Source organism: Lynx canadensis, chromosome C1, assembly GCF_007474595.2.
Source record: "Lynx canadensis isolate LIC74 chromosome C1, mLynCan4.pri.v2, whole genome shotgun sequence".
NCBI classification, from domain to species: Eukaryota; Metazoa; Chordata; class Mammalia; order Carnivora; family Felidae; genus Lynx; species Lynx canadensis.
Genome location: NC_044310.1, coordinates 212,807,585 through 212,829,852, shown reverse-complemented (window position 1 = coordinate 212,829,852; position 22,268 = coordinate 212,807,585). Strand labels below are relative to the sequence as shown.

General features: G+C 47.0%; 1 protein-coding gene across 5 annotated transcripts in view; it reads right to left on the bottom strand.

The window, feature by feature from the left end:
• The window catches only part of ARMC9 (armadillo repeat containing 9), a 151,081-nt gene that overhangs the window by 90,765 nt on the left and 38,048 nt on the right, over positions 1-22,268 (bottom strand). For 4 of the 5 annotated variants that reach the window (XM_030325428.1, XM_030325431.1, XM_032594533.1 and 1 more), the window contains 4 exons: positions 21,528-21,626; positions 10,224-10,258; positions 6,637-6,751; positions 1,619-1,711 (listed from right to left, as the gene is read on the bottom strand). In XM_030325428.1, coding sequence (XP_030181288.1) covers positions 1,619-1,711; positions 6,637-6,751; positions 10,224-10,258; positions 21,528-21,626 — 342 coding nt within the window. The remainder of the gene's footprint in view (positions 1-1,618; positions 1,712-6,636; positions 6,752-10,223; positions 10,259-21,527; positions 21,627-22,268) is intronic. The other variant, XM_030325430.1, reaches the window with a different exon arrangement.

Sequence of the window (22,268 nt, the reverse complement as noted above, 5' to 3'; positions counted from 1 at the left end):
GAAGAGGTGCCACATTCAGAAAAAGAACAGAGAAAACAGAGAGAGGAAAACCTGAGGCATCTTTCATTAGAGGATACATTATTTTTTTTATATGTACAACCAAGAAAGAAAAGCAGCCAATTAAACTACAACAGGCCATCAAGTATTAGATACATTCCAATTTCCCAGATGCTAACATGGGGGGAAAATGCATCTCAGATTCAATGAAATAAGATAGTTTCAGAAAGATCCAACTGAATTTACTCTTTGCATTTGAGTTTATAAAGTCACAACAGTGTATTTTTCAACTGCTTCATGTCTGATAAGTGGGTTTCAATGCCATTATAAATATAAGCAGAAGTAAAAAGGGACACATGGGTGGCTCAATCAGTTAAGCGTCCAGTGTCGGACTTGAGCGCAGGTCATGATCTCGCGGTTTGTGAGTTCGAGCCCCGCTCTGGGCTCTGCAGTGGCAGCTCGGAGCCTGGAGCCTGCTTTGGATTCTGCGTCTCCCTCTCTCTCTGCCCCTCCCCCACCGGCACGCGCGCTCTCTCTCTCAAAAGGGAGTAAATAAACATTAAAAAAATTTTTTTAAAGAAATAAAAATAAAAGAAAATAAGTCACGAATCTGAGAGACTATTTTTAAACTTAACATAACTCTTTCATGGGAGCAGTAAGAAAACTACATTCAAAGAATAAACTGGCAACTCAGAATTCTCAAACACTACCGCCTGTGTGCACAACAGGCACAACTAACATGATTAGTTTCTGCAGGGTGCCGTCTCATCGGCGAGCCTAAGGGGTATCGATATTCCACTCAACGCACACGCTGTGAGCTTAACAATAGGAAGATAAAGTATTTACGTCATTTTGGATAAACATTCAGTGGGACAATGAAATGCGGCATCTTTATATATGCCATGTTCAAGAGCTCGTTCCTCCTCCTGTCCAGCGAAGCCGGGTGCTGGCAACAGGTAAGGGGGTGAGGAGTGGGGAGGGGAACCGCCATGCCTTGGCTACTCTGTGCTGGGCACCGGGTCAAGTACTTCCCACACGTGACCAAACGCAATCATCCTCCCAACCTCACAAGGCAGGTGAGGCTCCTTCTCAGAGGTGGTTAAGAGTAATGTACTTAAGCTAATCTGGCTCAGAGGCAGCAGGGCAGAAGTTTGAAACCAGTTAATCTCATTCTGAATCCCATACTTTCCCCACTGCATCGTCAGACCTATCTGGTCCGAAGCTATATACAAACATAGTGTTAACACATTTCAAGTCAGGCCCAGATGAAAACAACTGGCTTGGCTTACCCGCCTTGCCGGCCGTAAATCATGCTAGGCTTGCAGGACTCACGGTTAAGCGGCAGGGTCACGAAAAGAGTTGGGATTTGGGGAAAAGGAAAAACGACAGGCAAGAGCTCCAGAGTTGAATCAGGCAGTTCAACCTGTTTAGGACTCTACCAGAGGTGAAAAGTGGGCCAATGTGTGGGGCGAATAGCAGATCTCACCAGCTAACAGGAGCTCAAGGCTGACATACAGTCACTAGATTGAAAATCTCATAAAAAGTAAAGCCTCCTCCTTTTGCTAAGATCATCCCCTCGAAATAAAGGCCCTGGCTGGGCTCTGGCCCTCCTCTTACAGACCTGGCCGTGGCTGTGACAGTCCAGGAGGTCGTTGCCAATGTAGGCTTCCAGAACGGTCTCCCTCTGCTCTCCAGGATGGGATGTGGTCAAGCGCTAGAATAAAGAAAAAGAAAAGTAACAGATCTAAGTCTTAATATGGAGAAAAATGTTCCCATAGCGGGCATCTTTTAAATGGCAGTACCGGTAACCACACATTTAACCAAAGTAAATAATATCCGGGTGGGGAGGGTTAGTTACCCAGCCAACCAGTCAACTAACGAGTTACAATGTCGTATTTCCTCATGGGTGACGTAGGCATCAACCTGCACACGTGGAATCTCCAGAGAAGTGAAGTGGTAAAATGCCCGGACTGCAAGTGTACAGATAAGGGAGAGCTCACCAATATCTAGAGAGGGTTTTGCCAGGAAGGGCCTCAAGAGCTGGCCCATAAAGGATGAGCAGACCATTAGCCACCACACGGGAATGTGAGCATGGCGGATGGGGGAGGAAGTGTGGTAAAGGTCAGGGAGGCGTGAAAATGCAGGGTGCAGGTGAGTGGAGCTCAGTGATGGGGGGTGGACAAAGGGCGGGTGGAAGAGGGCTTGGAGCAAATGTGTTGCCAACAAATTAGACTTTCTACTATACAGACCACTGCAGCAATACTGTGTGTGTGTGCGTGTGTGTAGGGTGTAGATGCGTAGAATTTTGTATATCTTGAGAGCCATAAGTCTCGGGTTAAGGAGGAATTTACTTCATGTCCATAGGGCTAGAAAAAAAATGTTGTGGGGCACCTGGGTGGCTCAGTCAGTTAAGCCTCTGACTTCGACTCAGGTCATGATTTTGCGGTTTGTGAGTTCAAGCCCCCGCGTCGGGCTCTGGGCTGACAGCTCAGAGCCTGGAGCCTGCTTTGGATTCTGTGTCTCCCTCTCTCTCTGCCCCTCCCCTGCTCACACTGCGTCTCTCTCTCTCTCTCTCAAAAATAAACATTAAAGAGAAAGAAAGAAGGAAAGAAAATGTCATGTGTGCAATGTGTGTGCGTGTGCACATATGGGTGTGTACAGGTATGAATTACAACACGAGAACATCACATAACTAAAGTGAGCAAATGTCCTTGCTTTTCCAGGAAAATCCTCCTAACAATCCCTGACACTGGAGGCCTTACTTCTGGCCGAGGAGGCGCTGGGTGTGTAAAGGACCACATGGTGAGAAGACAAGAGCGGCAGACCCCCCCCCCCCCAGAACCGAAAGGTGGAGGCCTCCGGAGGCAGGTGTCGCTGACAGGCTGGACCCACTGTGGCCAAGCAGGAGGCCCTGAGGGGAGAGGGCACTCTGTTAAAGGAGGGTGTGCCAAGAGTGTCACATGCAGGGCTGCTGGGCTGGAGTGGGACACAGACAAAATCATAAGACACAGGTTTACTTTTCCTGACTATTCTGTGACAATGTCATTCATTCAGCCAAGGACTACCCTGTCTCACCAAGAGCCCAGCAGCACGAACTGTGAGGACGTGCCGGGCAGACAATCTAGCAGCCAAGGAAAGGGCTTGCTGACTTGAGCAGAGAGAGGCGACATCTGGGGCACGGATGGCCCCCCGAGATTACTCCCGCTGCCCACCTCGTCAGCTGAGGCAGGCATCACCACTGATTGCAGGACTCTTCCCGCTGAGGCTAGAGTCATCCTCAGAGCACGCCTCGAGACCACATTCCAGGAAGCACCACCAACCATCAGAAGAGCAAGTGAGGTGGCCTTTTTCCACCCAGAGACGGGGAAATTGCTCAAAGGCATTTTGATGGCAACATAACCGGAGATTCAGGGATCCATGAGGAGTCCGACACGATTACAGGATAAGTTAGAACGGATCATTTATTTATTTATTTTTTTTTTGGGGTTTGCCTGTTGTGGACACTTTATTTAAATGGAGTCACACAGCATGTAGACTCTTAAGTCTGGCTCTTTCCATCGAGCACCATGTTTCCAAGGTCCATCCATGCTGTACCATCAGTGTTTAATTCTCTTATTGCCAGTAACATTTCCACCATGTGGATTGCGTCCCACATTTTGTCTATCTTTTTATCAGCTAATGCATATCATGGTTGACCCCAGTGTTTGGCTGTTACCAACAGTGCTGCTAGAACATTCTTACATGGGTGAACATATATTTTCAGTTCTCTTGGGGTTGCTTGGTCATAAGTAATTTTATGCTTAACTCCCTGGAGGACCATTCTCCACAGTGGCTGCCCCCTTTTACATTCCCACCAACAGTGTGCAAAGGTCTTTCTCCACATCCTTGCCAGTGCTCATTATTTTTGTTTTATCTATTTGTTTTTTGCTTCTAGCCACACTAGTGGGCATGAGGAGGTATCTCATTGTGGTCTTGTTTTGAATTTTCCAGATGATGCATGATGTTGAGCATCTTTTTATGTACATGTTGGTCATGTGCATGTCTTCTTTGGAGAAATGTCTATTCAGGTCTTCTGCCTTATTTTTAAATTCTGTTATCTTTTTATTGTTGCATTGTAAGAGTTCCTTACATATTCTGGATACTAGATCCTTATCAGATAAAAGATTTTCAAATATTTTCTGCCATTCACTTTGAGAGTGTCCTTTGATGCACAAAATTTTTTATTTTTTTTTTATTTTTTTTTTATATATGAAATTTATTGACAAATTGGTTTCCATTCAACACCCAGTGCTCATCCCAAAAGGTGCCCTCCTCAACACCCATCACCCACCCTCCCCTCCCTCCCACCCCCCATCAACCCTCAGTTTGTTCTCAGTTTTTAACAGTCTCTTATGCTTTGGCTCTCTCCCACTCTAACCTCTTTTTTTTTTTTTTTTCCTTCCCCTCCCCCATGGGTTCCTGTTAAGTTTCTCAGGATCCACATAAGAGTGAAACCATATGGTATCTGTCTTTCTCTGTATGGCTTATTTCACTTAGCATCACACTCTCCAGTTCCATCCACGTTGCTACAAAAGGCCATATTTCATTTTTTCTCATTGCCACGTAGTATTCCATTGTGTATATAAACCACAATTTCTTTATCCATTCATCAGTTGATGGACATTTAGGCTCTTTCCATAATTTGGCTATTGTTGAGAGTGCTGCTATGAACATTGGGGTACAAGTGCCCCTATGCATCAGTACTCCTGTATCCCTTGGGTAAATTCCTAGCAGTGCTATTGCTGGGTCATAGGGTAGGTCTATTTTTAATTTTCTGAGGAACCTCCACACTGTTTTCCAGAGCGGCTGCACCAATTTGCATTCCCACCAACAGTGCAAGAGGGTTCCCGTTTCTCCACATCCTCTCCAGCATCTATAGTCTCCTGATTTGTTCATTTTGGCCACTCTGACTGGCGTGAGGTGATACCTGAGTGTGGTTTTGATTTGTATTTCCCTGATAAGGAGCGACGCTGAACATCTTTTCATGTGCCTGTTGGCCATCTGGATGTCTTCTTTAGAGAAGTGTCTATTCATGTTTTCTGCCCATTTCTTCACTGGGTTATTTGTTTTTCGGGTGTGGAGTTTGGTGAGCTCTTTATAGATTTTAGATACTAGCCCTTTGTCCGATATGTCATTTGCAAATATCTTTTCCCATTCCGTTGTTTGCCTTTTAGTTTTGTTGGTTGTTTCCTTTGCTGTGCAGAAGCTTTTTATCTTCATAAGGTCCCAGTAATTCACTTTTGCTTTTAATTCCCTTGCCTTTGGGGATGTGTCGAGTAAGAGATTGCTACGGCTGAGGTCAGAGAGGTCTTTTCCTGCTTTCTCCTCTAAGGTTTTGATGGTTTCCTGTCTCACATTTAGGTCCTTTATCCATTTTGAGTTTATTTTTGTAAATGGTGTGAGAAAGTGGTCTAGTTTCAACCTTCTGCATGTTGCTGTCCAGTTCTCCCAGCACCATTTGTTAAAGAGGCTGTCTTTTTTCCATTGGATAGAACGGATCATTTAAAGAGCCAACCAGCACTGGCCTAGACCTGTAGTTCTCAAAGTGTCATCTTGGGAACCCTACGGGTCCTCAAAGCCCTTTCAGGGAGCCTACAAGGTCATGATTGTTTTCATAATACTAACATACGGTTTATCTTTTTCATAGTAAATGTCTCAGAGGCTGTATGAAGGGTGACACCGTGACAAATCGAATGGGGGAGCAGATGTAAGAATCCAGCTGTCCTCCATCAGACCGGACGTTAAAGAAATTTGCAAAAATGTGTAAGGATGCTGCTTTTCCTATTAATTTTTTTGCTCAGAAAATAGTTTTTTATAAAAAAAAAAGTGTCATTTATGTTATGTTCTGGGTTCATTGTTCATCTTAAATGGATTAATATTTAACATTTTCTCAGTTTCATTTCTAATATTATAAATGTTTGTAGATAAATTTTCACATAAACGGAAGGCTTTCAGGTCCTCAGTAATTTCTGAGAGCATAAAGAGGTCTGAGACCAAAAAGCCCGAACCACTGGCTTAACTGGGACCAGTGTGAAGACTGGGCTTTGCTTCCCTTAAAGACTGGTTCATCAGCGTCCACCCTTGCTGTCTGCTCTAATGGCCACGCGGCAACGCCTGAATGCAGAAGTCTTGGTGAAGCTGTCACGTCAGAATGACTCTGGGCGCTCACACGCCAACCGCGCTGGCCAGGAGTGTGGCTCGAGACCAGGCGCGGGGGCAGTCTTGAAACTGCATATTTTGGGGGCTCTCTCTCTCTCTCAAAATAAATAAATAAACATTAAAAAGAAAGAGAAAGAAAGAAAGAAAGAAAGGGAGGAAAAGAAAGAAAGAAAGAAAGAAAGAAAGAAAGAAAGAAAGAAAGAAAGAAAGAAAGAAAGAAAGAAAGAAAGAAAGAAACTGCCTATGTCAAATGACCAAGGGAAGGCAATGGCAACTGTGATGTCAACACGGGGGTTTTACAAAGAGGCAAGGCGATCCTGAGAGGTTGTTGGTGCCAGCAGGCAGCGTGAAGACAGATTTTTAGTAGATGGGTTACAAGATACATCTGAGCTAGCCAGCCAAGAAAACTAGCATGGCCTTTTTCCCCCTTAAGGTACGTACCCAGCGCAGAGCCTGCAACAAGAAGGCTTTCAAGCGGTCACTCCCCCAAATCAAATCCTTCTTCAGTTTCTCATAATCCAAGGAGGGCAGCAATGGGACATCCTTCAGCTTCCTACTGGGCAACACAAGTTCAAAGAGAAAGAAAAGGGCAAAAGGGCATGTTCATTATACCTCCTGAGTATCGGGACCCCCGTCTCGAGCTGCACAGGCTAGCGGCGGCCTGGCTGTTTTCTGTGCTCCCGGAACTAGGTCCAGGCTTCCACAGAGAGGGCTGGTTCTAGGCTCCGACCCCCCTGGGCGCCAACTAGCCCGGCTCTGTCTCTCCTGTGGTACGTACTGGGGTTTTGTTTAACATCTTCCCCAAAACGAGGAGTCCCTGCCTAACCAGGTTTAGAAACCACTGCATTCCCGTTAGGCCTGGGCTCCAACCGACAGGGATGAAATCTCCTCGGAGGCCCCAGCACTTGCTGCAGCGCTCAACGTCCTCCTTAGAATCTGGAGCAAAGCCCAAAAACTATTAGCGTCAGCAGGGCCGAGCGTTCTTCCTAAAAACCCAAGGTCACTGTGCCTCTCGAACCCGAGGAACCTAACCGGGGGAAGGACGGACCGGGGTTCAGAAACACCTGTGAAGAGTCATGGTTGACCCCTGAGCAGGCGCAGGGGTGTGCCAGGAGGTAGCGCGAGTTCCCACCTGTGAGACGGGCAGCAAGCAGGACAGTTGGTAGACCCTGGCCGAGAGGACTCCAGGCAAGCCCCAAGGGGAAGCCAGGTTTCCCAGGGTCTTGCCAGTCTGCCTGGCTGAACAGGAGGGGACTGGACAGAAGGGAGGACGGGTGACAAGGGAGCGAGGCCTATGGTCTGGTTTACGGGACTGGAGCAACATTCACCTCCTCGCTTTCATGTCACACTCGTCATAGAGGCCACCACTGGGGGCCTGGGGATTCAACTCCCTGGGGAGTTATAGTTAGTTCATCATAAAACAAGTAAAAACCAAAAGCAAAACAAAAATATGGTTCTCCCGATCCTGTGCACGGAACATTAATACTATTATCAACACTAACTGCACAACACTGACTGGGGGCTCAGGAGGACTTGGGTGAAAAGACGCAAAAACGAAGAGTTCTTTTTGCTTTTCACTGAAGTGTAACGGGGACACGTTATATTACTTGCAGGTAAACAGCACGATGACTCGCGCACAGTGCGAAATGGTCACCGCACTGAGTCTCTCTGTCCTCTGTCACCATACCAAGTTCCCACACCTTTTCTTGTGATGAGAACTTTGAAGTTACTTTCTTAGCAACTTGTAAATTGGCAATACAATATTATTGACTATAGTTCCTGTGCCGTCCATTACATCCCAGGACTTTTTATTTTGTAAGTGGAAGTTTGTACCTCTCGGTCTCCTTCACCTATTTCACTCGTTTCCTTAGTTTGGAAGGGTGGGATAGAAACTGAGGGAATACCTCTGGGAGGCAGTGTTCAGGATCCTGTCAGTTTTCTTCATGCTCTACCGACTGAGTCAGTCGGGCACCCCTACCTGCTAGTTTAAAAAAAAAATTTTTTTTTAATGTTTATTTATTATTGAGAGACAGAGCATGAGCAGGGGAGGGGCAGAGAGAGGAGGAGACACAGAATCCAAAACGGGCTCCAGGCTCCGAGCTGTCAGCACAGATCCTGATGCGGGGTTTGAACTCACAAACCGCGAGATGATGACCTGAGCCGAAGTCGGACACTTAACCGACTGAGCCACCCAGGTGCCCCCGTGCTAGTTTTTTTAAATGTAAAATTTTAAAAGCCAAAATGGAATCCTCTTCAAGGGCCCAGGGAAAAAGGCCAGAAAACAGGGCCACAAATGAGATCTCAGTAAACACTCCTGGGAGGAGTGTGTCCTATTTTGTACATCAAACAGTTGAGCCACGCACATGTTCACACTATTTTGACACTTATTCTCCTGAGGCAGATACTACTGTGTTTAAAAATGAACACAGACTACTTTAAAAATTTCGATGACAAATGACTGGCCAGTATTCTTCAAAAGTGTCAAGGCCATGAAAGACAGAGACTAAGGAATGATTTCCAGTAAAGGAATCAGACACGACCACCACATCAACATATGATCCTGGACTGAATGCCGGACCAGACAGAGGACATAACGGAACAACTGGTAAAACGTGAGTGAAGCCTGTAGATTAGATGGTATGGTACCAGCGTTAATTCTCTGATTTTGATAACTGCCCTGGGCTTGTGTCAAATATTAACATGGGGAATCTGGGTGAAGGGTATAGGAGAATTCTTTGTACAATATCTGTAGCTCTTGAAATTATTTCAAAATGAAAAAAAGATTTTTTAATTTGAAATTTAAACCAGGACTTGTTCTAGACAAAAAAGTGCCATCTGTAAAGCCAAGTCTGAAATTGTCCTATAGCTGGGGTACTTCCTATGGCTGGAAATAGCACTTCCCTGTCACATGCGGGCCACAGTTACTCGCCCATCACGGCAATATTACCGGCTGAATTTATTGCCAACTAAGTTGCTGAGAAACCCCACATTTCTGCAGTCCAGCCACTCTCCCACTGTCCAAGAAAACTGTGTCCTACCTTCTCCTTTGTCCTCTTAAGCCCCTCCACCAACCACCCCCCTTTACTCTCTGCAGGTGACCTTGCTTCTTATACCGTTGGGAATAACATTAACAAACACCCAAGGAGTTTATTAAATCCCCAGCACTGTACTAAGTGCTTTATACATATTAACTCATTTTTATCCTCACAGTAATCCTATAAGAAAGTTATTATTAGTGTCATTTTACAAGTGAGGAGACTGAGGCACGGGGAAGTTACATAAGTGGTCCAAGGTCACAGAGCCAGTGGCAGAGGTGGGATTTTAGCCCCGGCAGTCTGTGCTCATAAGCATCACATTATACAGCCACCACCTGAAGGGAACAAAGTGCAGGGTCAGTGTCAGACTCAGGCAGGACTGAGGGAGGAGGCAGGCTGTGTCTCTCTCAGGTGTCTGAGTCATCTGACTGTATCCCCTGAACTCCCATAATGAGGGGGGGCTCAGGGGGCCAACAGAAGCCACTTTACTCCTCGCGCCTTTGCTAAAGGTTCTCAACTTCCTCGCTACTGCAACATACATGCCCGGTGAAGCTCCCTTGCATCCGACCCCCACACGGGTGACAACCTAACTGATGTGGGTAGGAATGCTCAGGCCTAGACAAAGCTATCCTGTGGCCCTGGTCATAGTGTGAGCCAGCAGAGATCATGAAATTCAGACATTGCACCACTCTGCTGACTGCCCTATGACAGAAGATTCTATACAATATCATGGGAACAATTCAATGAACTTTTCCATTTGATGCTACCTCTCCAAAATAAGTAGAATTAATACTAAAAAATACCTCTAGTTTAATAATCTTGCTTATAATTACTGGCACTTCCTTTAATATCCAGCTAGACTGGAGGTCTAGCTAATCAAAGGCACTCCTCTAAGCTAGGCTGTTAAGATGAATGTTTACTAAAGTTACTTTGAATTCTAGTTTTACCCAGGGCTGTTCTCCATAATAACAGCTCCTAAGGGCAATGACTTACCCTGGTGCCAAGGAGGCTCTTAACATGGTTGAAGCCTGGGGGTGGGGTATGGAAACAAAAGAAGAGAGGCTGTGTTAAACAGGGAGAGCAATGCATTAATCCTAAATCACTTTACTCACATAAAATCAACAGATTTGCAAAGTTTTTGATCCCTGAGGATTCTCCGGCCATAATCATACATGATTTAAAAATTAGCCCAAACTGAAGTTAAGCAACACACTACTGATGTATTTCCCAAGCCGCCTACAACACTTGGTTCATTGTGGCTCTGCTCCAAGGAATACTCCATAAAAACATGAATGGGTCCCCCCGGACCAAATTCAAGAGGCATTTAAAGCTGCCTAGTCGGATATCATAGAGAACAAAAGCAATGAAAGTCATTTTATTATCCTGATTTTTTTCTTTACTAAGGTTTTCTCTTTGAGTATAAAAATAACATGCACTTTGTACCAAGTCAAACACTATAGAGGTGTTTATAGAAAAATCCCCCTCCCACTCCATTCCCCTTTCGTCTTATCTATAGGCCAGATCACTGCCTACTTTATGGACATTCAACATTGTTCCATTCATGGCTTGTTTTGTTTTGTTTTTGCCACTACAAACAATGCTGTATTAAACATGTACTGAAACAGACTTGAGAAACAAAAAACCAAATGCTGTGTGTGGCGTTTACTTGGACCAACTCAAACCAACTGTAAAAAACACATTTTGAGCAAATAAGGGCAATATGAATATGGACTCACTGGTACTGTGTGATACTGAAGAATTAGTGCCAATTGTATTTGGCATCATAATTATGTTTGGTTTTTGTTTTGTGAAGCCCTTAGCCGTTGGATATATACATTGAATTATTTGCAGGTAAAGTGACATAACGTTTGGACTAGGTTTGTTTTGTTTTGTTTTGTTTTTTTAGTGTTTATTTTTGAGAGAGAGAGAGAGAGAGAGAGAGAGAGAGTCAGAGCGTGAGCCGGGGAGTGGCCGAAAGACAAAGGGACACAAAATCCGAAGCAGGCTCAGAGCACAGAGCCCGATGCGGGGCTTGAACCTATGAACCGTGAGATCATGACCTGAAGCAAAGTCGGATGCTCAACCAACTGAGCCACCCAGGCACCCCTGGACTAGGTTTTAAGGAACTCCAGGAAAAAAAGTTAAGTAGAGGAGAAGACAAGAAATCTCAGCCCTCCATAGAGCCATTCTTGAAGGGGCAGGTGGTGGCACTCAATCCTCTCTGTGTCACAACAGCTCTCAAATGGTCATTATCCACACTTAGCACACTGAACTGTGACAATTTTACAATTATTTCTGTGCCTTTCTCCTTCAGTAGACATGGAGTTCTGTAACCCTCAATATATGTACCCAGCACCTGCTACAGTGCCTGGACATACAGAGGCACGTGATCAAATGTGTTGAATGAATGAATGAATGAATGAAGATTGATATCCCCAAATGGGCTCTCCAGAATCCTTGACTAATTTAATAAATTTAATAAACTGGCCCTGGCTGAGAACTCCGGTCTCTACTGCTTCTACTGTGTAGTATTTACAGGCCACACAGATCCCCATCTTGGAGACAGCAAACCTCATTTTTAAATGGCTCATGACCATGTTTTATATTTTTTAACCCTTGACTTTTTTTGGTAATTAACGGAAATGCCTATTTCTGTTATTGGCTTAAATAGCAAGTAGCTCAGAAAATAAGTTTGAAATGTCATCTAAATTACTCATCTAACACATTAAGAAGACTAAGAAGCCAAAACAGTGAGTCAAATAAGGGCATAACCATGTTAAAATATCAGGCTAATGTATACACAAAATAAAGATATTTTTAAATTAGTGTTGTCGACTAATCATATATCCACAAATAAAATTCATCAACACCACCCCTTTCTTCGGTTAAGAAAATGTTTTCTATCATTTATTTTAAAAAGATTTTAAGTAATCTCTACACCCAACATGGGACTCAAACAACCCCGAGATCAAGCGTCACATGCTTTTCTGACTGAGCCAGCTAGGCACCCCCTTTCTATCTTTTAAAACAGCGCTTCTCTTTTGCTAAACTCTGTAGCATTCTATTTGCCCTGTGAAGAAATTAATTGAAAACCACTAATAACTAAAAAGGCAGTGTGTTAAACATTACTGAGATTTTATTATCCAATCAAGTAAAAACAAAAAACAAAAAAACCCCGAAAAGATGAGCTGGGGGAAGAAAGGCCCTGCGTGCTCTTAATGAGAGAGGACTTTGTGCTATTTCATTCATTCAGTGAGTCCTTACTGATTCCCTCCCACCTGCTGGGCTCGGTGAGGCACAGAGATACTCCAGTGAAAAAAGCAAAGCCCCCTTCTCAGAGAGCTTACAATCCAATGGGGAGAGTCAATGATCAATAATTCTCAGTGCCTTATTGGCAAGTGGTGGCAGTAACGGCCCCATTGGATGTGGACCCCCAGGAGAGCACACAGAAAGAGCACTGCTCCCCCTTCCTTTCTGCCTATCCATGCAGACCCTCCCCCCCCCCCCCCCCCCACACACACAGGGCTGGCAGAGCTGGGAAGTACTGAGCTCAGTTTTAAGTTATGAAGTTGGTATTGACCTTAACAGTGATACCTGAGGATAAACTTGCCCAGGGAATGGAGAACTCACAATAGGATATATCTATCTCTATATAGATATATATATCTACCTATATAGATCTATCTATATATAGCTGCTGCTTCCTACCCGCTGTACGGAGGCATTAATAGTAACACTCAAGCACCAAAGGGGCTGTGCTCCAATCTTCTGACCAAACTTTACTTTGGACTAGATTTCTAAAAGTCATTGCCACCAACCGTGGGTGCCGCTCTGTGTGTAGCCAGTGTGGACGGCAAAGAAAAACTCAGGAGGAGAAAGACGGGAGAAGCTCCAGGGTCATCAGTCACAGTCGGAATAATAATAATTTCCCTCACGAGCTAACAATGGATTGTGGACATCGATGGACAAGCGCCAGAATGGATCCCCTTGCCAAGGAGTTGCCAAAGAGGCCCTGATGCAGCCCCACTGGGCACTGTGTGATTTCCAGACCTTCTGTTGGGAGCTTCCGGAAAGGCCTCTGTGGGCGGGGGGCACCAGAGGGAAGCCATGTGCTCCATGGCAGACAGGTGAATGGACACGGGGTGGTCTCCCATCTGAGGAAGCACGGTATGAACCCTTCAAAGTGCAGGTGTAAGCCCGCAGAACGAATATCCTGAGCCATCAATTCTTCACTGAGCACCTACATTGTGCCAGGCTCAGGGCAAGGCTCTCGGGACCCCCTGAATATGCGAGAAAGGAATTTCTGCCCACGCAGAGATAACACGGCAGCGTCATGCCTCCATCGCTGCTCTGCTGCAGGCGAGGCACCTGCGCCCGGGCCTCTCAGCTGTGACTGCTCGTGAAGCCAGGGGTCACGCGGTGTGGGCGAGGACGTACAACAGCAGGATGAGGAGCTCTGCCAGGACATGTGACGTCAGACAGTGTTTCGAGAACGCAGTATGAGGTGTAACGTGACGAAGCGTCCCTTGGTCAAAAGCGTCTGCAGACGTGCCGGCCGGACTCTTCAAGGGTCTTCAGCGTCTCAGAACACAGCACGTCTCAAACTTAATACATCAGCGGTTGGCTCTGGGGATGGGGAAAGGCTGTGGGATTAGTGCTTCTAGGCACTTGCTCTGGAAAAGGCTGTTCCACAGGCAGGCGCGTGCAGCCCCGGAGGGTGGGAGAGAAGGGGCCGTGGCTTGAAGCCCACAGCAGCCGCCGAGCCCTGACTTCGTGGAAGGCACCGTTTGGGGCTGGAAACCTAAGGCCAGGCCCACTTGCCCCCAGCCTCCCTCCCGGGCCCTGGGACAACAGCCGGACAGCTGGACAGCTGAACGGTGAAGGCAGGCCCCTCTGGCGAGCGGCCTCAGGGAGAGGTGACCTGGAAGAGGTCAAACAACCACAGTGGGAGGCATGAGGAAACGCCTTAGCCACGGGACAGAAGAGGCCACAGGAGGCGGGAGGCCACCACAACCAGCTGTGGAACAGGAAGGGGTGCTTGCACAACACGGGACTGCAGGGGGAAACGCAGGAGGGGAGGCTGAGCTGGAACACAGTGCCCATTTGGGAATGGCGCTAGGTATGTATGTGGAGTGGGAGTGCCCCAGTTCCTGAAAGTGCCAGTCACGTCCTCCAAAACTTCTCGGGCAGGAGCCTCTCCGGGCCACTGAGGGCCTCATCCTTGGCCCTGCCTCAGCACCCTGTAGCCTGTGGGCATCTGAGGTGGGGGGGGGGGTGGCTAGGCAAGGTGCACGGCAACATGCCCCCGTGGGGAGGTGCCGGGGACGGTGCTGGGCTTTCTCTTGGGCTTTCTGTGAGCAGAGCTGAGCATGGAGAGGGATGGGCCTTAGGTCACAGAAGGCTGTGCACCCCACGCTGAGCACTTGGGACCTGGGTCAATGACAGGTATTAAGCAGGACAGTAACATGATTGATGACTGGATGTACCTAAATCCTTCCCGAAACTTGAGGGTGTAAATAAATAAAACACAACCAGAAAGGCCACCCCTGCACTTGTGTGGAGTACCAGCCAGGCGAGAGCTCAGAGGCTGAGACCGGTTAGGAAACGCTGCTTTAGCCAGGACAGAAAGAGGAAGAGCTCAACAAACCCAAATCCACAAAGAGGTGGGGCAGGAGGGAGGAAGCCACTCAGATCCCAAGGACAGCCTGAACATGGGGCAAAAGAGAGGGAAGAGGTTTCGATGATTCCCAGGCGTTCTCTGGAGTGTCATTCACCGAGACAGGAAGCACAGGAGGGGAGACCACCTGTTGGGAGGAAAGGACGAGCCTGCTTTTGGACACGGAAATGATGTGCTGGTCACACATTCACAGAGAAAAGGCTCGTGAGTCTGGGTCCGGAAGTCAGAAGAAAAATCTGAGCTAACGGTACATTCTCTGCCAATCATGGTCCCAGCAAGTGGCTGAGATCAGAGGTGGTCCATCCTCACATCACCAGGGTCAGTTCAGGTACACGATGGGCACTGGGCACGAGGTGTGGCAGGGAGAGGTGAGCGAGGACGGCAACTCCTCCTCAAGACAGTGAGCACTAGACCCAGAAAGCCTGCCTCGAGATGCAGTGGCGACGCCGACAAAGGGCAGGCATCTCGCCAAGACTTCAGAAAGCTATGGAATGGAGAACGTAAGGGCTGAAGGTGCCGAACTTCAAGCCAGAGCCATGGTCCACACGACAGGAAGCTGTAGGAAGCACCCTCCTCGGCAGAAGCATGCCACGGCAACGTTTCCTGAGCAACTGCACGAGGCCACCCCGAGAAAGGGTCACCGCCACGTCCCGGCACCTTGCAAGGTTTTAGTGCTAAGAAAGATGGCTGATTTTGATGTAAATGCTTTCTAAGATTCACATGTCCGGGGTCTTGAATATATAGAATGCAATCACACCTGGTGGTATTTTAACTTATTCTCCCAAGGCGGTTTCCTTGGGAGTTTTGAGAAAAGGGTTAATTCCCAAGTGGGCCGTTTTTCCAAATAAGGATGCATTTAAAGGGAAACCTCCCCAGCCAATGAACCCCAAAACGCACAGGTACCACTAGGAGGGGCTTGGGATTCGCTCACGGGGCTATGCCCCGGACTCTGTATCATGGTCAGCTCATCCCCAGCCCCACTCTTGCCCTGGGCTGGACGCTGCCTCTCCCGCATCAGCCCCGGTGCTCCTTTCCTGGGGTGTCTCTGCATTCGTGCCTGCCCAGCACACACAGAGGAGTAAGAAGAGAGACAAACCACGGCGCTTTCACAGGCTGTTCTGTGCCATACAAAGGTGTGTGCTGCCTCACTACTGGAAGCAGCGAAAAATGGAAAAGCCACTTTGAGGTTTACCAGAGGAACGGTCAAATGTATCGTGTTAAAACTCTAAAAGATAAAGAAAAGATGAGTAAACCCAGAAGGACGCAGAAAATTCTTTAAAATGTACCAAGTTCAAAGAGACAGTTGCAGAGTGAACTGTAAAATAAACACCTTAATTCTACAGAACTTTTAAAGGTCTGGAAGGAAGAAGAGGAAGCAGTCAACAGGGTTACCTATGGAGGGAGAGGAGATGGGGTGAGTGTGAGGGAGACGTGGGGTTTATGTTTACTTTACTATTAGATTGTTATGTATTTTCCAGTGAACACATTTGTGTATCGGTTGTGCAGTCTTAGAAAACAGGGGCACCTGGGTGGCTAAGTCGGTTAAGCATCCAGCTCTTGATTTCAGCTCAGGTCATGATCTCGTGGTTTGAGTTCGAGCCCCGCGTTGGCTCTGTGCTAACAGTGCAGAGCCTGCTTGAGGTTCGCCCTCCCTCTCTCTCCCTCTTTCTCTCTCTGCCCCTACCCTGCTCTCTTTCTCTCTCTCAAAAAATAAATACACTAAAAAAAAAAAAGAAAACAAAAAATCCCTACCACTTGTGCCCTGAGGGAGAAGCTTCTCTTCTTGCGATTATCAGATGGCTGAGAATATAGAATCAGATTTATCTTGTACCCCGGCGGATACTCAGCCCCATAGTTTGGAGCCGGAGTTGGTGAGGACTGAAGAATGACGCACCTGGGGTTGGGGTGGCGACAGGCAATCAAGCTAGAAGAGGTCACCTGGGAGAGTTCTCTTTCCAAAAAATCAATCCCGTCATTATTAGTCCTGGGAACATCTGGATTTGACCACCAGCTCCGCTAATGTGAGTGGAGGTTCAGACACAGTTCTCTGGGCATGAACTAGGGTCCCACTCTCGGCATCTCCTCTGCAGGGTCCTGCACCAGCATAATCCCCCTGCTGCAGGGCTGACTTCCTGGATTGGTGGGTTTGGGAGTGGACTGGGCATGCACCGCCCTGCTCCCTGCTTCCCCAGAGGGAATAAGCGCCCCCCACCCCCCCATCCCCCCAGGGAGCAGAGGTCAGTCCTGCAGGTCCCCGCCGCCTGTGGTGCTGGTGGAGGAGAGGGGCTTGGCCAGAGCTGGATGTGACTGGGTAGTCACATTTCTCGAATTCCAGGATTTAAACGCAGGACGCCCATCTGTCTACAAATAAAATCCACATTCTCCCGTATAAGCTTCATCAGAGTTGACGGCAATATTGTCAGCTCCTCTTTCCTTTGTTCTTTTGTCCTACTTTTCAAGTGGTTCAGAACTCAGGGGTCAGAAGAGTGTTATTTACTGGGTCCTGAACTTTCAACAGCGAGAGAGGTCGCAGAAGGCCAGATTCTTAACAGGCAGATTTAAAAACCAGTATCAAATGTACTAAACTTTATGGATACCAGCAGTGTTGTGATGGGCCCGGCCCAGCTCCTTTACAGAGGACAGTGAATTCAAACACTCAAGGTCAACCGACACTGAGGAGGAGCTGATCAAGGATCACGCTAAAAAGGAAGCTGATTCATGCCTACCTCTTTATCTTGAAACTGATGGCATTCTGTTCGGACCTAGCATAGAACTTATGGTCCTGGCATGTAAGAAAGCGACGCTTCTCTTCTCAATCCTACTGTTCGACCACGAGGCACCCCCTCTAAACTGCACCCTCATTTCCTCTCCATCCCTTATAAATCTGATACTATGTATGGACTGCAGACATCTTAGTCCACCACTGTTATACAACAATGTTCTACTTTTGCAATGACTCATATCCACTCTTTATCGTCTAGAGAAATCTATGGGAATAATAAAAGACTGTTTGTAGCTTTTATTGTCTGTTCCTAAGTCAGTGACTCAGAGGAAAAAAATGGTTAGGAAGTAAGACAAGCAGAGCTCATGATCTCTCCTCTGGTTTCTAAGGCCTGGAATCTCTACCTTAATACAACGATAAGCAGGAAGGACGGTAGCAGTAGTCTGTTGACAAAAAATTAATGTCTCAGGGGACAAAATATCAGATATGGTGTGCCTCCCTCCCTTTTTTAAACTGCTCCTTATTAACATGATATCCATTTTAAATAAGCCGGATGCATCACTCTGACAACAGAAAATGGAAATATAAGGATACCTGTATGTGTAGATAGGATGGGATTTTATAACACAGACCTAAAAAACACAAAGTATTTCTGAACTAATAAGTGTAAGGCAGGGAGGAAAGGAATGGCTCTATTAGACACAGATCCTGCTATGCTAATTACTGCCAAAAAGCCATCATTTTTGGTAAGCTCTGCTCTTAGCTGACTTACAGCTAAGCATACAGGGTACACACAGGGTCAACTCAGCCAGTCCTCAGGGATGTGGCTTGAAGCTCCTCATCCTGGAGGGCCCTAAGGGAAGTTAAAATTTTTTAAATGGTTATTTATTTTTGAGAGAGAGAGAGAGAGAGAGGGAGAGAGACTGTGTGTATGTGTGTGTGAGTGGAGGGGTAGAGAGAGAGGGGGGACAGAGGATCCGAAGTGGGCTCTGTGCTGAGAGCAGACAGCTCTAGGCGGGGCTCGAACTCATGAACCATGAGATCATGACCTGAGCCAAAGTTGGACCGTTTTTTTTTTTTTAATTTTTTTTTCAACGTTTTTTATTTATTTTTGGGACAGAGAGAGACAGAGCATGAACGGGGGAGGGGCAGAGAGAGAGGGAGACACAGAATCGGAAACAGGCTCCAGGCTCCGAGCCATCAGCCCAGAGCCTGACGCGGGGCTCGAACTCACGGACCGCGAGATCGTGACCTGGCTGAAGTTGGACGCTTAACCAACTGCACCACCCAGGCGCCCCAAAGTTGGACCTTTAACCAGCGGAGCCACCCAGGCGCCCGGGGCAGTTAATTTCCTGAAACTCCGATGTCTCTGCGTGCTTTACTGACATTTAAAAATGGCGGATTCCCCACGCACAAATGGCTGGTTCCCGAAGTTCTCTGCAGGCTACAATCCCCGGGGCCGCATCCTAAAGCACAGACTGTGCAGCTTCTATAACCACGTGCCCATGTGTGGTGCAGCCACCACAACCAACGGCTCTACGAGACTTCCGTGAGCAGCTGGGCGATGGGGTCAAGGACACTTGCTCTCCACCATGTTACTGTGTCCTTTCTGTGAAGATCCACAACAAAGCTGACAGTCTAAAGGGCACAGAGAGCGCATCAGTGGCACAGGAATGGTCTGTTTGGGGAACGTGACTCGCGGGGACTCACTTTGCTGCTGGGCTTCCTAGGTTGCGTGTGCAGGCCGTATGTTGTCTTAGATGCGGTGAAATACACAAGTATGTGCAATAAACATTACATAATCATCTCTCTTTCCTCCTAAGTATATCATGTAACTGCTCACGTGCCCCTGTTGCACGGGCCGCTAGGAAGCTCAGAGCTGGGTGTGTGCCTGCTTCTGCGGCCATACAGCAGCTTCTGTTTTGTACTAGCCGTAGCCACGGCTTGTGTTGTCCTACCCTCATTTTCTCTTAACCACCATTTCTGCCCCCCTCCCCGCCACCCCGACCCCAGCATTACTGAGATGTAGTTGACATATAATACTGTGTACTTTTAAGGTATACAAAGTGATGAATTGATACATGTATATATTGTGAAATGATTTCCACAACAAGGCTAGTTAACACATCCATCATTTCACATACTTTTTTGTGTGTGGTGAGAACGTTTAAGATCTACTTTCTTAGTAACTTTCCAGTATATAACACTTTTAACTATAGCCACCATGCTATCCATTACATCCCCAGAACTTATTCATCTCATAACCAAAAGTTACGCCCTTTGACCAACATCTCCCACCTCCCCCACCTCCCAGCCCCTGGCAACCACTACTTTACTTTCTGTTTCCGTGAGTTCTGACCACAATTTCTTTCTTTCCAATTTCTCATATTTGTGTTTTCTCAATAGGCTGCTTCAAACCGACTTGAGAATGAGGTAGCTTAGAAATTTTTTCTTAATACTAAAAAATGTCTCTGTTCATGAAGACCCTAATATTAATGTGCAGACCCTTCTTCCCCTTAATTAAAAGCTGTGGCTCTGACCCATGGCGGCAGGGGGGGGGGTGGGGGTAGGGGCGGCTCGGGATCCCCTGGTGCTTTCTTCCCAATTGTACAGATCTGGCTCTACCATTCAGCCTGGGGCCCAGGCAACAGGCTGGGGTGAGCCCCAGGAACACGGGTTCGAGAATTTTGAAAACATCCTGAGGAGACATGGGTATACTCATGGTTAAGAACCCCAACTCAACACCATCTGCCTCCAGATGAGCTATATCTTAAGAAGGACACGATATCGCCTATGTAATATTTTGCCTTGGGATGCAAACCCTGAATCGAATCATGAGAAAATATGAAACACAAAAAGAGAAATGTCCTGTTTTTTTAAACAGGGGAACAACTGACAAAATTGGAAAATGCGCAGATTAGGTAAGAGTATCATAAAATATTAAACTTACTGAAGTGGATCCTTGTACATGAGAATACTTCTAGTTAGAGTGGGAGAGAGCCAAAGCATAAGAGACTCTTAAAAACTGAGAACAAACCGAGGGTTGATGGGGGGTGGGAGGGAGGGGAGGGTGGATGATGGGTATTGAGGAGGGCACCTTTTGGGATGAGCACTGGGTGTTGTATGGAAACCCATTTGACAATAAATTTCATATATATATATATAAAAAAAAAAGAAATTAACTCTACACTGAAGTATTTAGGAGTAAAAGGCCATGGTATATGTAATTTATTCTCAAATGGCTCAGAAAGCAGACTGTGTGTGTGTGTGTGTGTGTGTGTGTGTGTGTGTGTGAGTGTGTGCGTGCGTGAGTGTGCCTGTGTGTGTCCGTGTGTGTGTAGAGAAAGTAGACAAATGGGTAAAATGCCAACAGTCACCGAATCTGGGTAAAGGGTATACAAGCGTCCTTTGTGCTATTTTTGCGATCTTCTCTAAGTTTGTAGTTATTCCAAGGAAAAAGTGAAATGAGAAAAAGAAGAGAGTGCCTGCTTCGACTGTATAGCTTCCAATATGGCAGTAATTTCTTAAAAAAAGAAAGACGTTTCCTTCCTTTCCTATTGATTTGATAACTGTTACCAGCCCTTGGCACCAAAGGGCTCCAAATGGAAGAGCAGACCGTGCCTCTCTCCCACCACGCCTAGGAGGCCAGCTCCCAGCTGCTCCCTCTTCAAACACAGCGTCCTTTTCCTTCTGGGAGTTTACGGATCCCTGAAGCCAGCTGAAATGCAGATTCCTGAATGTTATTTTCCCTCGCCCTTTCATTTTTTGTTGTTTTTGTTAGGCTAAAGTCTATTAGATCATGATCTGAGCTGAAGTTGGATGCCCAACGACTGAGCCACCCAGGCGCGCCTAGGCTAGTTTTAAATTCGGGGCGCAGACCCGGGGCACAGAGCCTTACCGTCCCAGGCCGCGTGAAGTCCACGCTGTGGGCCAGGCTCTGTCGCATCTGGTTACTGAAGAGGCGGACGCATACGCTCTGCAGGTACTCCGGCGTGATCTGCAAAGAGGACAGGAGGGCGGCTGGTGAGAGGCACGAACTCCCCCCTCCCCCAGGGACAGCAGGGGCCCCAGCAATCATCAGAGCTGTCCCTTGCTGGGCTTTCTGGAAGGTACAGAGATGGAATTTTGCATTAACCCAGGGGTTCTTGGGCACTAAAGCCCTGAGCCTGACAGAAAAAAACTGCTAACGTGCTACAGGTATGATCATGGCCTGTCATATGTTAAATTACCTAATTCCAGTAGATGTACTCCCACTGTCACGCAAAAGGAACGGACTTTAAACCGTTTGTGCGGGCGTGTATGAATTCAAGCAATCAAGTCAATCAGGGGGCCACCAGTGTGGTAGAAAGAATGCTAGCCTTCAAATCTAAAGATCTGGGCTCAAGTCCCGGACTTGGGAAAACCAGCAGCTCCGCCCCTTGCCTTGTGACCTTTCGAGTGAAATGAACTATGTCTGCCTCTGTGGGTCATGGTGACAGGGTGAACGAGATGACACGTATGCCTGGCACATGCCAGGTGGCTGGGTACGTGCTTACTGAATGAATGACGGAGGCACTTGTATCGAGTGCCTGTGGGCGGGAGTCTGCTGCCGTCCCGTCAATGCCACTCTATTCTGGCCTTTCTGGCTGCTTCTCTCACC